The following is a 21,192-nucleotide window of genomic DNA, read 5'->3' as shown; positions in this document are numbered from 1 at the left end:
CGCTATATAAGTTAACATATTTGAAGCATCTTATTGCCCTAAAATGCACCATTTCTCCCAATTAAAGGAAACAAGTAATATAGAGATGTGTGTGTGTGCATATGCACATATATATACAGAGTTATATACACACACTCTTTAGGTCAAGAAGGCATATCTCTCCTGCCTCCCATTCTCCCTCCTAAAAAAAGAAGTTTGTGGAACTGGGGTGGGTTAAAAGTGCCTGGCCTAAACTCGTCCAGTGAGCTTAATGACGCTGCTTTTTCCCTCTTCCTCTTTCAGCCAGAAAGTAATGATGTCTTTACTTTTTTTCAAAAAAAGTTAATGTGGAGTCTTTAAAAACTGTACAGGTTTTCGTTACATGAGCCTATCTGTCCACAAATAACCTTCTTGTTTTTCCCACTACATTTTTCTTCTTTCCTCTTATGGAGGAAAAAAAGAAGAGAGAGAGAAACACCCCCCTGAAATCTTTAGCACAGCAATTCTTAAACTCTGGGGTACCCGTAGCTCCAAAAACATAAATGGATTTGTTCAAACCTGGCTGGGGTTAATCTAATGGCAAGTAAAAGTATATTATAGCCCTAGAGAATAGCCAGTTGGCAAAACTTGAATTTAAGTGACTAACCTTAAAGGCTATCAGGCATTTAATGGGCAGGGAAATAAGCTCAGGGTACTTTTCTTGAAGTTACGTTGTGTACAATAGTACACGATCCGGAACGAGATGTTTACAAGTGGGTGATGCCAGGATGGTTCTCCTGTATATTATCCTGATTGAGGAAAGATGGAGAATCTTATAGGGAAATGTCTTCATAAACTATTTTCTAACACCTAAAAAAAAAAAAAAAAAAGAATAGCCTTAAAACCTGGCTATATTCCCAAGCCTGGGGTCCTGAATGTGTTAAGGGCAATATTTCCCAGCTGTATTGCCCAAGTATCTTAATGCAAAATTTTGCATTGATAGGAGATGTGTGACCCAGGATTGCCATAGGTCAGCATTGGCACAGCCCTGTATCCCCATCAGTAAAACTCATGATTTCACTGAGAATCAAATTGGATTTTTAAAAAAAGAAAGTATTTCTCAGGATGAATCACTACATTTGAACATATGTATCCCAAGATTTCTCAGCTATATAGGGCTGCAGCTGCCTGTTGCAAACTTATATAGGAAAGGAAGAACGAAATCCACGAGTTTTCACAAACAAGTATGCAAATATTTAAGCAAGCCTAATTAGATTTTGAAAAGTTGTGACTCGCTCTAAATTGATGGTGATCCACAAAGGGTTAATAATCCATACCTCATGAAGCCTTTCTTTGTGAAATAAGACATAATGTGACAAATGTTTCTGTGAATGAAATTAAATGCTGGGAAATGATTCCAATACTCTGTTTACTGCTGTCACCTGTGTGTGAAATCCAAAAAGCTAGGCTTTTTTTAAAAAAAAAATATTTTATTTTTAAAAGCTGACTTTTCATTCAGCTCTTTAAAATACACTTACTTTTTATTTTTTGATCTTTCCTTGACTAGATGAATTGCCTAACTATAATATCTAATATTATGAATTTTATCAGAGATTCCATTGTGTCATTTTCATCACTTGTTAAAAATTCATTGTATATTTATGTTTCTGATGTAATGAAGTATTGACAAGAAATAACAGATGGGATTGCTTAATGCTCTTATTGTGCAAAGGGACTGCTAAAATTGTCTGTAAACGATTAATAAGAAGGAAAAGCTAAGTTGGCAGATTTTTCCAGTTTATTCAAATTGATTACTAGTTTTACTGTTTATATTTTCCTCTGGGCCCAAAGGCAGCATGGACATCAATTTTATCCTCAGAATAATTCTGCAGTAATTTCAACTGAAATCAAGAAATGACTGACCCATAAACGTGCAAGCAGCTTGTGGCTAAGTTTGGGTTTAAATCAATCTCTGGATTGAGTCAAGGTGGTAAAATTTAGTTGAATTTGGCTAAGCTAGCAATAGCTTTGTTGTTGTTAGTTGCGAAGTTGTGTCTGACCCATCCCGACCCCATGGACAACATTCCTCCAGGCCTTCCTGTCCTCTACCATCTTCTGGAGTCCATTTAAGCTCACGCCTACTGCTTCAGTGACTCCATCCAGCCACCTCATTCTCTGTCATCTCCTTCTTCTATTGCCCTCAATCTTTCCCAGCATTAGGCTCTTCTCTGGTGAGTCCTTCCTTCTCATTAGGTGGCCAAAGTACTTGTGTTTCAACTTCAGGATCTGGCCTCCTAAAGAGCAGTCAGGGTTGATCTCCTCTAGGACTGACCGGTTTGAACGCCTTGCAGTCCAGGGGACTCGCAGGAGTCTTCTCCAGCACCATAGTTCAAAGGCTCAATTCTTTGGTGCTCAGCCTTTCTTATGGTCCAACTTTCACAGCCACTGGGAAAAATCATGGTCTTGACTATACATACTTTTGTTGGCAGGGTAATGTCTCTGCTTTTTATTATGCTGTCTTGGTTTGCCATAGCTTTCCTCCCCAGGAGCAAGCATCTGTTAATTTCTTGGCTGCAGTCCCCAACTGCGGTGATCTTGGAGCCCAGAAAGATAAAATCTGTCACTAAGCAATAACTAAGCAGAGTTAAAACTTAGATAGGAGACCACTAGGGACCTGATAGACATGATGGGAATTATAATCTACCGCAGCTGGAGAATCCCAGATTGGTAGTGCTAGGTGAAACACGGTACACAACTAATTATATCACACTGCTTATATCTATGGATCTTATTCTGTTACTTCTATAACATACTGTATATGTAAGCTTGCCATAAAATGAACCACTGTAACAGCCCTAGGCTTCTTAGAATTCTTTTCACTTCCTTGCCAATTTGCAGCTTGTTGCTGACATAGTTTTCTAGGTTAATTCTTCGATGTTTTCCTCATTTCCCCCTTTTTTTGGCTCTGATGCCTGCAAAAGCCTCACTTCCTAGCTGAACTTGGTTTCACAAGACAGGGTAGGGTGGGAGTGCACATGAGCCAACTCATGACAAGTTGAGACTGGAAGTGAGAACAACTATTACCAAGATAATTGCATCACCTAAAAGCTTGCTCACAACTGCCTATGCAGTGTATTCCTTTAATCTAGGGTTATGGAATGTTTTCTGTTCCCCTGTTGGCTTCTACATAAACACTACATTTTGCTTTTGTTTTGTTCAATTGTTTGATAGTTAAAATCTACTAAATTCTGAGCCCTTTATTTTCAACATTCTGTTGGATTGGGAAGATCAACAACAAGATAAGAAAACGTATAAAGTATGATTTCTTGAACTCTTTTCAATCATTTATAAACAGTGGCCGTAAGAAGTGCACATTTCTTCATAACAAGGAAAATATGAATATTTCTTATGGCCACTGCTTATAAATGGTTGAAAAGAGTTCAAGTAGTGTGTTGTGCCTGTGAAGGATCTAAGGAGAATGGATGCCTGTGTATTTGTGTGTTTCTTTTCTCTCCCTTTTTCTCATCATGTTACTGTACATCTGTTTGTGTACACATATATTTGAAATAATATGTGAAAAATATGTGCCCTGATTAAATGCACTCTAGAATATTGGAGGACCTGGTTGAAGAGTTTTAATGATCTCTGAGGAATCCTGGAGACTCCTGGGGAAGTGCCAACGGACTAGAAAAGAATAAATGTAATATTTTCTTAAGGAAAAAGGCTCCTGTAATTATAGGCCAGTAAGCCTAACATTCCCAGAAAGATTTTAGAGCAGGAAATAAAGCAGATCATTTGTAAGCATGTTGAAAGCAATGCTGTGATTGATAAAAACCAATATGGTTCTACCAAAAATAGATTGTATGAGACAAAATCTCACCTCTTTTAATGATTGATGAATGAAATGCTGTGAATGATCTCCCTTCTGATTTTACCAAAGCATTTGACAAAGTTCCACGTGACATTTTAGTTTGGATGGCACTGTGGTAAAATAGGACCATAACAGGCTAACCACACTTAAAGAAGTAGCATTAATCACTCTACTTTGGCTTGAAAAACAATAATTAATGGGATTCTTCAAGAACCTGTCTTCTGATCAGTATTATTCAAGATTTTTATTAAAGAATTGGATGATAGGATTGATAGCTGCTTGTATTTTGGCCCTCATCAGGATGAAAGAACACAATTTCAGTCTAACCTGGTTAGTTTGGAAGATGTGGCTGAGATGAATAAGATGCCTTTTAACATGTTATTAGAAAAATGTGAGATAGTAATTGTTATGTCCCGAGCCTTGCAAACGGCTCGGGCGTTTGCAGGCAGTCCCGGGCAGGTGCAAGGCTGCCCGGGACCAGACAGGCTGTCGCCAGCGCCATGCGCATGCGTGGGTGCTGGCGCGGGAAAAGTAACACATTTACCTGGGAGTTGCCTATATAAGAGGCTGCGAGCGTTTGGGAAGTTAAGGAAAGCCATCTACTTGTAAGCTGAACACAGAATAAAGAAAACTGAGAACTCCAACTGCTTCTTGTGTCTGCTTTGCGCCAAGGACTCAACACTGGCGACGAGGATGGGATTGCCTTACACCGCCTAGAAAGGAAGAAGTGTAAGCTTACCCAAGTGAGTCCTGAGCGGCGGAATGGCGTCGACTCGGCAGCTACCCGCCAATCCAGTGCGCATTCGGGGGAAGGCTGGCTGATAGACCCGTCTCCTGAAGATGGCGAAAATCGGAAGGCTTTCGGAGTTCGACGTCTCACATCCAGAGCGGTGGGAGTCATACGTAGCCAGGGTGGAGAACTACTTCAAGGCAAACCAAGTGAGGGAAGAGAGCTTGAAGGCTGCCACCCTGCTTTGTGTTTGCGGTCAAGACGCCTTCGACATCGCAGAAAACCTTGCAGCACCTGTTCCAGTAGAGTCTGTCAGCTACGCAGATCTGAAGAAGCTATTGAAGGAGCACTTTCACCCCAAGATGTCCGTCATCGCATGGCGCCACACCTTCGAGCAGAGGGATCAACGGCCCGGTGAGTCGGCCAAAGAATTCATCGCCGCATTACGGAAGGCCGCCAAGCACTGCGAGTTCAAAGACCTCGAAGAACGACTGAGGGACCGATTTGTGTGCGGGTTAAGGCATCGAGATCTACAACAGAGACTTTTCGCTAAAGAAGAATTGTCCTACCAAGATGCCTTAAGGGAAGTCACCGCAGAAGAAGCAGCAGGCGGCACTGTCAAGAACATGCGGCCGATCAGAAACAGTCCAGAGGTTGCATCCGTGCACCAGGAAGACGTCCAAAGAAACTCCGAGGAGGATCCGGACGAGGAAGTCGACCGTCTCCACCCCACGAAGGAAGAAAATCAGAAGGGAAGCTCTTCAGCTCCACTCAAGTGCATCGGCTGTGGAGGTCGCCACAGGAGAACCGACTGCAAGTTCCGCTCCGCTACCTGCCGGGCATGCGGCAAACAAGGACACATTGCAGCTGTGTGTCTGGGCCGACGAAAGGTACAACCTCAGGAAGAACTGCGCCTGAAAGGTACCAGATTCCCCAGCCAGAATAGGGTAGGTTTTTGCGCTTCGCGAAGAAGCATCCTTAGGACAGGCACACACAAGCCCATCAAGAAAAAGCTGTCACTCAAGGTGAAGCTACAAGGGGTTCCATTGTCTATGGAACTGGACACAGGGTCTGCCCTTTCAATCATCTCATTGCATACATTTAGGAAGATTTGTTCCGGTAGTGGAACTCAGGCCAAGTTAAGGCCTTCTGACATTGTGTTAACAGATTTTCAAAATTCAAGAGTGTGTGTTAAGGGGGAGGCCACCCTTAACGTGCAATACAAGAATTTTGAAGGTCCACTAGACGTATTAGTAGTAGGGGGTGAACGAACGAGTCTCATAGGACTCGATTGGTTTGAGGCCCTGGGGATACACGTCACAGGACTCAACAGCGTACAAACACTCGACCTACAGGAAGTCTGCAAAGAATTTGCAGATGTTTTCAGCCCCCAGCTGGGCACATTCAAAGGACCCCCTGTGTCCTTAAAGCTAGACCCCACTGTCACTCCCATTAGAATTAAAGCAAGAAGGGTCCCTTTTGCTTTAAAGAGTAAAATTGACACTGAGTTAGACAAACTGATTCAACAGGGAATCCTAGAACCTGTTGATTCCAGTCCTTGGGAGACCCCCATTGTCACGCCTCTAAAGGCAAATGGGGACATTCGCATTTGTGCTGACTACAAATGCACTCTGAATAAGGCATTGCAGCAACATGCCTATCCTGTTCCTGTGGTCAGTCATATTCTGGCCTCCCTCAAGGGGGGGGCGTTTTTGCAAAGCTTGACCTAGCTCAAGCGTATCAACAGCTGCCTGTTGATGATGATGCTGCTATAGCTCAGACCATTGTGACCCACAGGGAGCCTTTAAGGTAAAAAGGCTCAGTTTGGAGTGAATGTCGCTCCTGGGATTTTCCAAAGCGTAATGGAAAACACACTACGGGGCATACCGGGGGTTTGCCCCTACTTTGATGATGTCTTAATTGCAGGAGACTCCACACACATTCTAGCTGAAAGGCTAAGGGCTGTTCTGTTAAGGTTCAGGAAAACAGGCCTCAAGCTCAAAAAGACAAATGCAAAATTGGGGTGCCTTCTACTGAATTTCTGGGATTCAAAATTGATGCTGCTGGAATTCACCCTGCTGAATCCAAACTAACTGCCATTTTAGAAGCACCTAGGCCAAAGTCCAAGGCCGAACTTCAGGCCTTCCTGGGTCTCCTGAATTTCTACAATTCTTTTCTTCCACATAAAGCTAGTGTAGCTGAGCCTCTTCACAGGCTACTAGACAAGCAAGCAGTGTGGCGGTGGTCACAGACGCATGAGGCCTGCTTTAACGAAGTCAAGGCCTTGCTCACTTCTAACAGTGTACTTGCACATTTCAACGAGTCTCTTCCTGTGTGCATCGCGTGTGATGCGTCCCCTTACGGGGTTGGGGCTGTCCTGAGCCACCTCAGGTCTGATGGAACTCAGGTTCCTGTTGCATATTATTCAAGAACATTGTCTTCTGCCGAGCGCAACTACGCTCAGATAGACAGGGAGGCTCTGGCTGTTGTTGCGGGAATTAAAAAATTCCATGATTTTCTATATGGCAGGCAGTTCATGGTCTTCACTGACCATAAGCCTCTGCTGGGACTGTTTACCACACGTAAGCAGACTCCCCAAATCATTTCCCTAGAATGCTTAGGTGGTCTATTTTTTTGTCTGCATAGGATTTTTCTTTACTCCACAAGCCTGGGAAAGATATGGGCCATGCTGATGGCCTCAGTAGACTGCCTCTGCCAACAGTGGAAGCTGACCCTGCGCCAGCTGTCAACATTCTATCAATCCAAGCCTTGCCCGAGCTCCCTCTTAGTGCCAGGAATGTTGCCGCTGAAACAGGTACAGATCACACACTTTCACGTGTCCGTTCCTGGGTTTTGTCTGGTTGGCCTGAGCACTGCCCTAGTCCTGAGTTTCAGAGTTTCTGGTCCAAAAGGAACGAGCTGTCCCTTTCTCAGGGTTGTTTGCTTTGGGGAAACAGAGTTGTCATTCCCACCTCAATGAGGACTAGGGTCTTGGAATCCCTCCACGAGGGTCATCCTGGCATTGTTCGTATGAAGGCTCTTGCACGCAGCCACTTATGGTGGCCTGGTTTAGATAAAAATATTGAGGCTAAGGTGCATGCATGCCACCTGTGCCAACAATCTCGCCCAGAGATGCCCCAAGCTCCCGTGCACAGATGGGAGGAAACACAGTCCCCATGGTCTAGGGTGCACATTGACTACGCTGGGCCCTTTCAGGGCCAGTTCTTCTTGGTCCTTGTTGACAGCCACTCGAAATGGCTTGAGGTTGTACCTGTCTCATCCACCACCACTGCAAAGACTATTCAGGTACTGAGGGGGATTTTTGTTGCACACGGGCTGCCAGATGTCATTGTGTCCGACAACGGCCCTCAATTCACTTCCTCCGAATTCCAAGCTTTTTTACAGGCTAACATGATTCGTCATGCCACGTCTGCGCCTTTCCACCCGTCCACCAACGGTATGGCTGAACGCATGGTACGCATCACAAAGGACGCCTTGAAAAGACTCTCCTACGGGGACTGGCATCACAGGTTGGCTGACTTTCTCCTTTCTTATCGCACCACACCGTCCACTTCTACAGGGAGAAGTCCAGCTGAACTTCGTTGGGGGCGTCAACTTACTACTAAACTTGACCGGTTGCATCCGGACAGATTGCCTTCATCTACCTCACATCCTAGGGCACCTAGACAACTACTTGAGGGTGCCCCGGTCTGGACTCGCAATTACGGGCCTGGTCATACATGGGTCCCCGCTTCTGTCTCCAGGGTCACGGGTCCTCTATCCTACGAGGTAGCTCTGGACAACGGTCGTGTCCTGCGCAGGCACATCGACCAACTCCGCCCTAGGCTGCATCTTCCAGCTGAGACTCCTGGGTCTTTTCCAGGGGAGGAGAGGGACCCTTTGGAGCAAAGGGAAGGGCACGAGCTGCTGCCCATCTCCACTGATGGAGCCACAAACGGCCCATTCCAGGGTTCCGCGAGAGCTCCGAACAAGAATTCTATGAGCCTACCCAACTACCAGGCATCCACGCCTACTCCAGCCAGGGAGTCACCCCGGTGGCATACTCACTTTCCACACATATCACACAGCACTCCAGTCACGGAGGATACCCGGGGGCATCCCAACAAATCATTCCCCGCAAGAGAGCTGGCACACAATCCCCAAAGTTGGCCTGACCTTACCCCAAATCCTACAGGGGGTCAAACATACAGGGAGGTGGTCGAGGAACCAAGTCCCGACTACAACACCTCTAGCCCAAATCAGGGAATAACTGAGTTTTGGGAAGGTACAGAAACCCACACAAGCCCGGACACAGAACGGGGTTCAGGGAATGGACAGCCTCCTGACAGGTCTTGGATGGACCTAGGAGGTTCAACAGAAACGCCCAGAAGTGGCTATCACTTCAGGGGGCCCGAGGGTCTACAGCTAGGCAGGTCAACCAGGTCACAAAGTGACAGAAGCCCTGGCCTGACGAGCCCGGTGGGCGAGCAAGCAGGCCAGGCATCAGGGCACAGCCCTTGGAAGGCACCAAGACAAAATAAGGAGAACAGGCTCACATCTCCCTCCAGTCAGGGAACTCCTGCTAGTAACCCAGAGCTGAGAAGGTCACAGAGAGCAAAGAAATCTCCTAAGTACCTAGAGGATTATATAACAGTGCTGGCAAAGCAAAAGCCAGCAAACAGTGGAAGCACTGGGGAGCGGAACGCTGTATAGAACAAATGATTATATGTTGGTAGTAGTTTCAGCCCGGGGGAAAGGGGTGTTATGTCCCGAGCCTTGCAAACGGCTCAGGCGTTTGCACGCAGTCCCGGGCAGGTGCAAGGCTGCCCGGGACCAGACAGGCTGTCGCCAGCGCCGTGCGCATGTGCGAGTGCTGGCGCGGGAAAAGTAACACATTTACCTGGGAGTTGCCTATATAAGAGGCTGCGAGCTTTTGGGAAGTTAAGGAAAGCCATCTACTTGTAAGCTGAACGCAGAATAAAGAAAACTGAGAACTCCAACTGCTTCTCGTGTCTGCTTTGCGCCAAGGACTCAACAGTAATAATAAAATATTAAACTTGTATGCTGCCTGACTCTCAATGAGTCTGAGCAGCTTATTATATTTGGAGATTAAAAAAAATGTGGGATAGGGAAATCATGACTTAGAAACAATGCATCTGAGAAGGGCTTGAAAGTGGACATTGGCCACTATGATCATGTGAATCTGACACTCCACAGTCACATGATCAAGATCCAGATCCAGGCACTTTGCAACTGCCTGCAAGTTGCTCCTGCTCCTGCTGCTTAGTTATAGAATATGCAATCCTGGCAATCTTGTACTCCATACTATGCACCCATCTGCCTTCCAGATGCACATACACACCTGCCTGGCTGCTTCATGCAACGGCATGGCAGCCAGTAGTCTTTGGTTAACAACAGTAACTGGGACCAGAATTGTCATCACTAAGCGATAGTCATAAAACATTATGTCACACAACTGCATCACTAAGAAATGGCAATCCCAGTATTCCTGACTGTCATTGTTAAGCGAGGATTACAGGTACTTAATCAAGTGCCAAGTGGCTTACAAGTAGGACAGCAGGCAGGTAGGTGCAGTGGAGGCCATGGCACAAACAGACTGGGTGTGGCTGCTGCTAGGAGGGGGAAGGATGCAAGTGACTTATGAGAGCAATTAACAGCCTTGCTTGGTGGTTTCTCCATTGGCTTTGCTTGTGAAAAGCTGTCAGGGAAGGTTGCAAATGGTGACTGTGGAATGCTGCAATCATCATTAATGTGAGCCAGTTGTAATCAAGTATCCAGATTGCAATCGCAGGAATGCTGGGATGGTTGATATTTGAGGACTGGCCATAAGGTACTATTTGCTAAGCCTCTCCCCCATAATACTGAATGGTTGCTAAAAGAGTAGTAATTAAACAAGGTCTAGTTGTATAACTACAGGTAGTCTTTGGTTTATATTTGTTTAGCAACCATTTTAAGATATAATGGCATAGTAACCCTATAGTCACTTGATAAAAATTTGGGCACTTGGCAGCCAGAACATATTTATGACAGTTGCAGTATCCTGGGGTCACGTGAACACTATTTGCAACTTTCCCAGCCAGCTTCAATGGCGGAAGCCAGATTTGCTTAATTGTGGCAAAAAAGTTGTAAAATCAGGCATGACTCACTTAACAATCACATTGCTTAGCAATAGAAATTCTGGTCATAAGTCGAGGACTATCTGTATTGTTCATGTTGAGGGCAATCATTAGACCTCTGATATATTTCCCCAAGTTATAAATCAGTGGCAACTTGAAATTAGGGTCTGCAAGGCACATTTGTTCAAAGTGTTAAATAATTTGTATCATAGAACATCAAATCAAGCAGTTTACAATATAAACTTCCCAATTATCTTTCCAAAATAGCTAGTTCTTTCTTTTACTCCAATGTTTGAAAACAAACAGAGGAGGATTAATGATGCCAGTTTGCAAATTAGCAAAGTTTTCAACGGGTAAAAGAAAGGCATATTGAGAAATAAAAGGGCTGGCTTTACTTTAATGTAGCCAATAAGTCGCTCACTTCTGAATACGTGGTTCCATTGCTGTTTTCATTAAAGTATTTTTTCAATAATTAATTTAAATCTGCCTTCCAGTAACTAAAATTTATTATTTATATCATGGACTCTGAAACATGAAAGAACAGGTCTCATTTTCTTCTACGTGACTTCCTGGTATTCAAAGAGTGCTATCATATTTTCCAAACATGTTTTCTCAAGACTAACCAGATTTAGTTTGTTCAACCTTATTTTTTTTAGTAGCTGGTTGACCTCATTGCCCTTCCCTGAATCTCTTCCAATTTCCAATTCTTTTTAATCTTAATCTAATAATAGATGCTCAGAATAGAACACAACATTTGAAGGTGGTCTGACCAAAGCAGAATGAAGTGATTACTTTTCATGATGTGAAAATCATTCTTCTGTCGAGGCACCTGAGAATTGCATTTGCCTTTACAGACATGATGAATTTCAAATGAAGATAAATTGGAGATTTGTTGAAAAGAAGAAAGAGATGGATGGTACTTACAGAATAATTTAAGAGTTTACTCTTTATTCTTAATTCTTACTGATTTCATGGACCTGTCCAGGTAGCTTTCTTGGTTAAAGGAAGTAGTTTGTCACCGCCTTTTTCTAGCATTTTTTTCCCCTGTTTCTCAATTTAACCTGTGGTCCAGGAATTCCCTGATGAAATCCTATCTTTGCTAAGCAGGCCTGACCTTGCTTGACTTAGAAACTTGAACACTACTAAAATACAAGCAGAAAACCATTTGAAAGTTCACCAGTTATTATAAGAAACATTAAAAATAAAACAAAACAAAAACAGCAGCAGTTAGAGTGCAGTACTGCAGGCCACTTTAGCTGACTGTGTTCAGCAGGTCAGCGGTTCAAATCTCACCAGCTCAAGGTTGACTCAGCCTTCCATCCTTCCGGGGTAGGTAAAATGAGGACCCAGATTGTTGGGGGCAATGTAAATATATATATATGCATTGCTTACTGGTGTACACCGCTTAGAGAGTGCTTGCACTTAAAGCGGTATATAAGTCTCATAAATAAAGTCTCATAAATAAATAAATAAACTATGAAAGATTGAAAGAAATAAAGAAGAAAAAAGAGACAAGGAATCAAATAATTCCAGAAAAGTTGAAACACAATGCATTTACAGCTTGTATTTTTTTTAGGAAGATGATTACTAAATATTTTATAAATTTTATACAATATATTAATTTCTGAGAATGAATATGAGGAGCTGCAAACACTCAAAAAAAGCACTTTATTACTGAAATTAATTTTTGTCACTAATGTTCCTATTCTTACCTAGCTGCTATACTTTTTGCCCACTCTTAAGGTTTTGATTATTTTGTTGTACAATTTACATACATTAAATGAAATACTGCAGCATTTTAATTCAGTGAATAAATTAAGCTCATTGTTCATTTAACAGTTAGGAAAAAAATTCTCCAATTCACCATTAATATCCAACTTCATCCAATTATCCTTCAATCATGAATAGAAAGATTTATCTCTTTAACAATGGAAGGTTAAATTTCTGCAAATGTGACCTCAATCGTATCCTAAACATCTTACCACCTTTGATTAACTAACACAACTATCAATCAACTGCTGCATTTCCTCTCTTTTCTGGTTGCAGTACTGCATAATGTATACCCCTTCCATTCATCTTTCAAAAGTCATCCAATTTCAGGAAGTTGCATTAGCCAAGTATTAGAAGACCAGTCATCTATTTTTTAAACATTTCATTCACAAGAAATCTGAAGTAAGATGCAAGTAAGCATTTTTCATTACAATGTTAACTGCTGTCTTGTGTCAGCCTAAGAATATTCCTTAGGCACAGCTCCAGTCCCAAAGCTATCAATGATGTTTTGCAGGATTTCAAGCCCAACCACTGCTTCCTTCTGCAGATAAACAGGAAGGAAACACAACTCATGGCCCAAGAGCAATATGTTCTTCCTAGACCCAAAGCTAACCAAGTCAAAGGATATCCCTTGCATCAAGTTCAAACCACAATTCTTGTTAAATTTCCTCATTAAGATTGCAGATCAGCAGTATTCCTTTTTAGGGATTGGCCAACTTTTTCATGTGAATCGGCCACTGCCTGGTTGTCTCCTGCCAGCCTGCTTGCTGAAGCAAATATGATGATGATCTCATGCACCAATCAAAATTGTGTACAATCTGACTGGAAACCCTGCAACACTTATGTAATATTTATGTAATATGGGTATCCCATTCACGTCTTAAGAACTGAAGTGGGGTTGCGGTAGGAGAACTATATTCAAGGGACATGATGACATGTTCTTGAACATACCTAGAAAATAAATTTGGACGATACTATTACAATAATCATGGAATATTGCTAAAAGTTTTGTACTAAGTGGTGAGTTGGAAACCAGAATGCACAAACCACAGGTTTATTATAGGACCAACAAAAATGTCATATGTGTATATAAGTGTGTTTGTGCAGGATTAGAAATGCACTAGAATTCTACAGTACATCAGGCTAGTAGTAGAAAAAAACAAAGATAAAGCAGAGAAGTAAGAAGAAAAAACACGTAAGTCAGATATTGTGTCTACTGGACCTAATGTATATTTTAAGGTCAGCTTCAAAATGGAGACTGGAACTTAATACATACATTGCTAGGAAGATGTTGGAGCTGCAAGATTATATCAGCAGAAAAAAAGGGAAAGGAACAGCTGAGTATCAGCTCATTCTGCAAACACAAAGGCTGGCTGCTATCACAGATCATCATCAGAGGAAGCAGACAGGCTCCAGGCAGACAGCAGAAATGAAAAGAACATGGCATGAACAGTAAAGCTGGAGATTCTTTTTAGCTGGTGTACTTGGCAGCAAAACTTCATTGAAACAAAACCAAAACATGTTATCTATAGTTATTACAGCTGTAAAATGGCAACTTAAACCTGGGGGTGGGGGAACAAAACAGAGTAAGGTCCTAGTTAGAATGGGACAAGTTCCTGTGGCTGATATACCACGGGACAACTCACCTCAGAATTGTGGAAGGGGCCTTCTCTTGCTTTAACTTCGAACCTAACTATATTGTGAAGTTCACAGATGATACAACAGTAATGGGCCTTGTTCATGATGACAATGAGGGCGCTTACCACAAGGAGCTTGAGGGGTTGGTGAACTGGTGTAAGGAAAACAGCCTAGTTTTAAATACCGGAAAAACCAAATAAATCATTGTCGATTTCAGAAAAGGCAGGCACGGTCACTTCTCTGTGCATTAATGATTCACTGAAGAGATGATTACCAGCATTAAATTCCTGGGTGTGCAGCTAATGAGTAGGCTGGCTTAGTTCAACAGCGAGACACTGGTGAAGCAGGCAGATAGTGCCTACATTTTCTGCGTCGCATGAAAAAAGCACATCTTCCTTCTCCTATCCTTACCACTTTCTACAGGGGGACAATTGAGAGCATCCTGTCATACAGCATCACAGTCTGGTTTGGAAGCATCACTGCTTCAGACAGGAAGGCAATGCAGAGTGGTGAGGATGGCCAAAATGATCATTGGCAGTTCTCTCCCTCCCATCCAGCACAGAAGCGTTGCTTAAGCAGCGTCCGCAAGATTATCTGGGACACTACACATTCTCTTCACAACCTGTTTCCTTGTTACCTTCTGGGAGGAGGCTTCATGGTATCCATAGAACATCCAGATTCAGCCATAGTTTCATTCCATACAGCATTAACCTTGTGAACTCTCAAGCTTCCTCCATTATATTTTCAAGATGGACAGTGTTTAATATTTATTTGTTATATATGTGTGAGTTCTATACATATGTTGTATATAGTATGTTAGGTGGGTGTCATGTATGTGTTCACTTTGAGAGCAGGCAACTAAATTTCATTTTTGATTTGTGCCGTTGTGCCCACAGTAAAAAAAATGACAATAAAGGTTATCTAATAATGTCCTTCGGTATCAAATTTTATTTCAGTTTTAGATTTTTGGACTGGATTGAGCAAATCTCAAGTTCCCAATACAATTTGGAAATTTCAGAATTTCTGAAGGTACTAGCTGATTTTAAATTTGACACTCATGAGCAAAACAATATTCCTCATGTATACTTTATTTCTTTGGCAGGGAGTACAGTAATTTAAAAAAATACTGATTAAAGTAATTATTTACTAGTAAGATATAGCATCTGAAAAAAGCAGTTGTCTTGTAAAGTTGACCCAATAAGAAGTGTCTGTTCAACATACTATCTTAAGAATTCTGTCACATAAAATAGGGCAGGTTGCTAAATATGCAGGGTTGTTCATATTGAATCATAACCTCTCCTGTAGTAAAGTATATTCTGTTACATAAAAGCGCATAGACCTGGTTCTAGGACGACTTGCTGCTGCCGACTTGCTGCAGGACAGCTTGCTGCAGCCAATTCATTGCAGGAAAATTAAGCAGGCCTTTTCTTGCTTTGGGTTTGAAGCAATGATGACACAGCAGTTTCTCACCTCCCGGTTTGTTAATAAATCCAGCCTCAAGTAATCCATTTTTGGTTCTAAGGAGCCAGCATTTGCCTTCGCTGCTCAAAGCACTGAGCACGACACTATTTCTACCTCCAGCAATTCTCCCCTCCGCGCTCCTCCAGACAACACTGGGAGTTATGCTATTTGCATACATGCTTTTATTTTGAATGAAATATTCTGTTTGATAAATCTTACGAGAGAGCATCTAGTTGTGTGCTTTGTTCAAGTCATATATATACATAGATACACACACACACACACACACATATATCTTTGGTTATTCGGGTTTTCTCCCGCGTAAACCCGGAGAAAACCCGTTTTACGCGGGAGAAAACCTGAATAACCAAAGACCTACATACAAACACCCATGAAAACCTCAGAAAACACACACACACAGACACACACACATGTAGGTCTTTGGTTATTCGGGTTTTCTCCCGCGTAAAATTGGAAGTGTCTTGGCGACGTTTCGATGAAGTCCCATTTGTCATCTTCAGGCTGGTGTTTTCGGCTTCATGCTTCTAGGAGCAATGTGTGATCGTAGCTGTTCCTTCCTTTTAACTGCCAGTGGGGGTATGAACTGATTGGGTGGGAGCTTGGCTGTGTTCTGATTGGGTGGAGATGTGTTCTGATTGGTTAGGGGCTTGGCTGTGCTCTGATTGGACGGGGGGTTGGCTGTGCTCTGATTGGCTGGAAGACTGAACACAGCCAAGCACAGCCAAGCCCCTAACCAAGCCGAAAACACCAGCCTGAAGATGATGAATGGGACTTCGTCGAAACGTCGCCAAGACACTTCCAATTTTACGCGGGAGAAAACCCGAATAACCAAAGACCTACATACAAATACCCGCGAAAACCTCCGAAAACATACATACATACATACATACATACACATAGATAGATAGCAGTATATATAATCAATTCTAAAGCCAATGTTGATTCATCAATTCACCAAACTCTGTATTTGTGATCCAAAATAAGCATATTCAGCAGTTTTGTTTTAAACATAATTCTACAGTAGTCCTCAATTTATGACTAAGCCAACATTTCTATTACTGTGTTTCCTCCAAAATTAAGGCTTACCCCGAAAATAAGCCCTAGCTTTATTTTTGCAGGCAAGCCTAATATAAGCCCTACCCCAAAAATAAGCCCTAGCTTTCACACCTAAAATCAAGCTAGGGTGGGAGTGTGGAACTGCCCCACGTGCCCCACACTAACTTACCTGGCAGCCAGGCCTCTCCTTGCCAGCCCACTTCTTCTGCGGCATCCCCAGGCCTGCATTTTGCAGACGGGCCTTTCCAGGCCACTGCAGCCAAGAACCAAGCTATGGATTCAATCCATAACTCGGTTCTCGGCTGCAGAGGCCTTCTGGAAAGGCCTGATTGCGAAATGCAGGTCAGAGCTCCATTCTCAGCTGCAGAATAAACCTGCTCTTCAGACGCAGAAAAAGTGGGCTAGCTGGGTGGGGCTGTCAGTGCCAGAGGTGAGCGGAAAAGACTTGATGCCTCTTTTGGAGGAGAAAAAAAAGACCTGGTTTTATTTTTGGAGAAACAGGTAATAAGTGAGAGTTATTGAGTGGGTTTTGCCTCTTTATGACCTTTCTTGCCGCAGTTGTTAAGTGAATCACTGCAGCTGTTAGGTCTGTCACACAGTTGTTAAGTGAATCTATTGGCTTCCTCATTACATTTGCTTGTCAGAAGGTTGCAAAAGGTGATCAAATGACTCCAGAACACTGCAACCATAAGAACCAGTTGCCAAGCATCTGAATTTGGATCACGTGACTATGGGGATGCTAAAACAGTCATCAGTGTGAAAAAGCAGTCATAAGTCACTTTTTGCAGTTCTGTGGTAACTTCGAATAGACACTAAACAAACTGTTGCAAGTTGAGGGCTACCTATATTTAGGAGAAAACAGAAAGAGGTTACTCTTTAGCATTATAAAACAATTCAGACTTGCAAAAGCCATAAAATATGAAAGCTGGCAGACAGAAAAGAATGGTAAGCCTACTAAATTCGGGTCTGTCTTGAAAACAAATATATTAGCAATTTTTAAAAAATAACTTTTGATAAAGATAGATTCAATATTTTTAAATATGCAATTGTTTTTTTTTTTGAAACCAATGGTAATTTGTTGACAAAAAAAAATTATATCAACAATATCTGATTGCAGTCATGTTGGCCAAGAATGCAGCTCCTTTTGGGCACTGAAAATAAATAGGAGAAAAACATTACTTATAAAATAAGGCAAATCAAAATAATTTTTATTTTATTCTGCAAATATCAATGAACAACTTAAAGAGAGGTGTTACTGGCACTGTGGATACAGCTTTTTGAAAGTAAAAAAAAGTTCAGTATTTGGAATAGCAATCCTGGCAAGTTCCTGTTGAAGAGTTCTGGATTGCACTGGAAGCTAATTTGGTTATGTGCTTCATCAGTATCTCTTAGAGGTGCAGCTCCTGCTTCTGTGGAACAGCTTCAAAACGATCTTTTTCATAAGGCAGAAATGGCTTGGGCGGCCACTCGACGTCCCAGAGGTAAGCTGAGGTCTGTGATGGCCAGTACGATTTTAGGGCTGGACATATTTGATGCTTTCACCAATTCAGAGACCTGGCCAGGAATAACAATGAAATCAATTCACCAAAAGCATACAGTAGCAAAAAGCCTCCTCCAAGTAGCCCATATCTATCTAAAGAATTAATCTGTAAAAACTAAAGCACTTATCTACAAGTAATGTTGAATTCATATGTCATGCTCTGGAAATGTATTTATGTGTACTGATTAATGCATTTCCCTGCATTTGTAAATATTATCTTGGACCAGTATGATAGAAATATAAGTAGTAATAATTAAAATAAGCTCTTATATATGATTTTTTAAAAAAGACAATGGTATGAATTTCCTGATCTGGGTTCCTTCCTTTTTCTTGCTTTCTGATTAGTCTGAGTTTTATATGCCCCATACTGCATATTATTCAGAGTTTTATTGGCTGGTAAAGAGGAAGGGAGAAATTATAAACATGAGTAAGAATGAAGAAGAGACTATGTGAGTTAGTTTTACTAGTAAAACCTATTTCTAATCATGAAGACTATGAGAGCATCTATCTAATAAAGCTCCTTGTCCCACTAGTCAATAATTTTTTGGGGGGAGGGGGGAGGAAGTTATATTTGCATTCTCAGTGTGTATGAGCATACTGTTTATACCTTATAGGGCAAGAGTATGCTGGGGTGCAAAATAATCTCAGATATTAGTTTGCATAGAAGAACATAATCTCCCATGGGATAAAATTGGGATTTGGCTCTGGCTATAAAGCATTTTTCCTCAAAACAAAGAACTGATTGTACTGCTCCCTTAATAGATTTTATACAAATATTGAGATACTGGATTTGGTTTGAGCTTCTTTTAAAAAATGTTTAGATCCAAGAAGTACTTATAAATACTTATAATATTTCTATACAACTTTTAGTAATAACAAAATATCTCTTTTTATATTTTCTTAGTTGAAAGATAAAAAAAAACAGTTTGGTATTGACACTCCAACTATAATAGTATAATCCCATTGTTTAGAATATTTTTTTTACTTTGTTAGTCCCACATAACTAAAAATAAATTAAATTTTAGTAATTTTACTTAATAGCCTGATTGTTACATCAAATTCCACAGAGTGTTAATTTAGGTTGTCTATGTGTGTTGTTCAATTTCTAAGCACCACTATTCGATGAAATCTAAACATTTATATAGATAAAAGATGCTATTCTTTTATTTTCTTGCATTTTCAAGCATCTACAAAATTAATCAATTTCATTTTCTTACATTTAAAGATCATGGATTTTATGCTGCAATCCACTGCATTTTTACACCCAAAATAATACTTACTCTGTGCAATGAGCCTAGTTTCAGGAAACACACAACTGATCCCCACTTAAACATTCTAATTCAGACATGTCAAACACAAGGCCCATGGGCCTGGGCTGACCGTGAAGGGCCCAGATTTGCCCCCCCCCCCGGAGCTGTTCCATGAAATGGCAAGGGAACGGCCCCCGCTGCCCCAGCCCCAGCCCACCCCAATCCAGCTGGGTGCCCTCCTGGCACACGCATAGGAAACGGCAAGTGCTCGGGGACTGGTGGTGTGTTCAGCAGCAGCTGCAACTCATTTGCCTCACCCCATCCCGCCCCTCCTGGCCTCGCCCCACCCCTCCTGGCCTCACCCTGTCAAGCCCAGCCATGACCTGCTTTACTGGGCCTCTCCTCATCCGGCTCTTCTTTGCTGGGCCAGGGACCAAAGTGCCGCTAAAAGCAGCAGAGTCTGTGTGCGTGCCTGCCTTGCCAGCTTCAGCCATGGACTGCACGGTGTACTACAGCTGATCCGAGGCGGCCGACCAGACACTGAAGCACCGCCAAAAACAGCAGTCTGTGTCTGCGCCTGCTACGAGCTCACCCGTCATGTTGCGAGGCTCATCATGCTGATTGAGCCAGTTCTACCACTCATGGCTGCAGGCCTCATTTCTATCCAGGTGATTGATTTAGCGAAGGTATGGGCAGCACGCCACCAAAAACCACCGGAGTCTGTGTGCGTGCCTGCCTTGCCCACATCAGCCATCCTCTCAACATTGCACTGCAGCTGAACCAAGGCGGAGTTTGTCACCTTGAGGCTCGTTGCACCGATCATGCCAGTGCTGCCATTTGGTTCAGAAAGCTGCGAGGTTTGTTGCACTGATTGCGTGTCAAACCTCGCGGCCTCCTGCAGCAAGCAGTGGCACCAGTGCGATCGGTGCAACGAGCCTCAAGGCCTGCAGCCATGAGTGGCGGAACCGGCACAATTGGCATGATAAGCCTCGTGGCATACGGGTGAGCATGTAGCAGGCACAGACACAGATTCTCCTGTTTTCAGCAACACTTTGGTGTCTGGCCAGCCGCCTTGGTTCAGTTGCAGTGCAACGTTGAAAGTATGGCTGATGCGGGCAAGGAAGGCACACACACAGACTCTGCTGTTTTTGGGTGGCATGCCGCCCGTGCCTTCGCTAAATCAATCACCTAGCTAGAAATGAGGTTTAACAGGCCGAGTGCGCAGGCAGAGGCATGGGTGGAGGCAGGCTGAGCAGATTCCCTGTACGTGACACCAGGATTTTTTCCCCCTCTGCTGGATTTTCGCTGCCATACAATTTAACTTTCTTTAAAGTTTACTTGATGCAGAACAGGAAGGATCTGGATTCTACAACAGGTAATTTTTAAAGAAAGTTAAACAGTATGGCAGCGGAAATCCGGTAGTGGGGGGGGGGGGGAAACACTTTTTTTTAAGACACCAGACTGACATGCATTCACGTGCCTCCAATCCCCTTGCTTGCTGCAAAGCCAGATTGGAGTCCTTGGCCCGCTCCTTCCAGCCCATTTTGGAGCCGGTCCAAAAGCAAAAGGAATGGTTCCCACCCCACCTCATCGTTGCAGAGCAAAAATGGGAGCGAAGGGCTGTTTAAAGGAAGGTCAACCTATTTTCCAAAGCATCAGAAGGCAATAATAGATGGAAATTAATCAAGAAGAAAACCAGCCTAGAACTAAGGACTTGTGAAAACAATTAACCAGTGAAAAGGCTTGCCTTCAGAAGTTGT

General features: G+C 42.7%; 1 protein-coding gene across 6 annotated transcripts in view; it reads right to left on the bottom strand.

Annotated features, from left to right (window-relative positions):
* Positions 1-17,829: 17,829 nt before the first annotated feature.
* MED24 (mediator complex subunit 24) overlaps positions 17,830-21,192 on the bottom strand; it is an 86,153-nt gene continuing 82,790 nt past the window's right edge. For all 6 annotated transcript variants that reach the window (XM_039358836.1, XM_039358839.1, XM_039358840.1 and 3 more), the window contains one exon: positions 17,830-18,196. In XM_039358836.1, the coding sequence (XP_039214770.1) occupies positions 18,080-18,196 (117 nt within the window). In that variant the 3' untranslated portion in view covers positions 17,830-18,079. The remainder of the gene's footprint in view (positions 18,197-21,192) is intronic.

Source organism: Crotalus tigris, unplaced genomic scaffold (genome assembly GCF_016545835.1).
Source record: "Crotalus tigris isolate CLP2741 ecotype Arizona unplaced genomic scaffold, ASM1654583v1 scf7180000019068.10715455, whole genome shotgun sequence".
NCBI lineage: Eukaryota > Metazoa > Chordata > Lepidosauria > Squamata > Viperidae > Crotalus > Crotalus tigris.
Note: the sequence above shows the minus strand (reverse complement) of the source record. Positions and strands in the feature narration are given on the sequence as shown.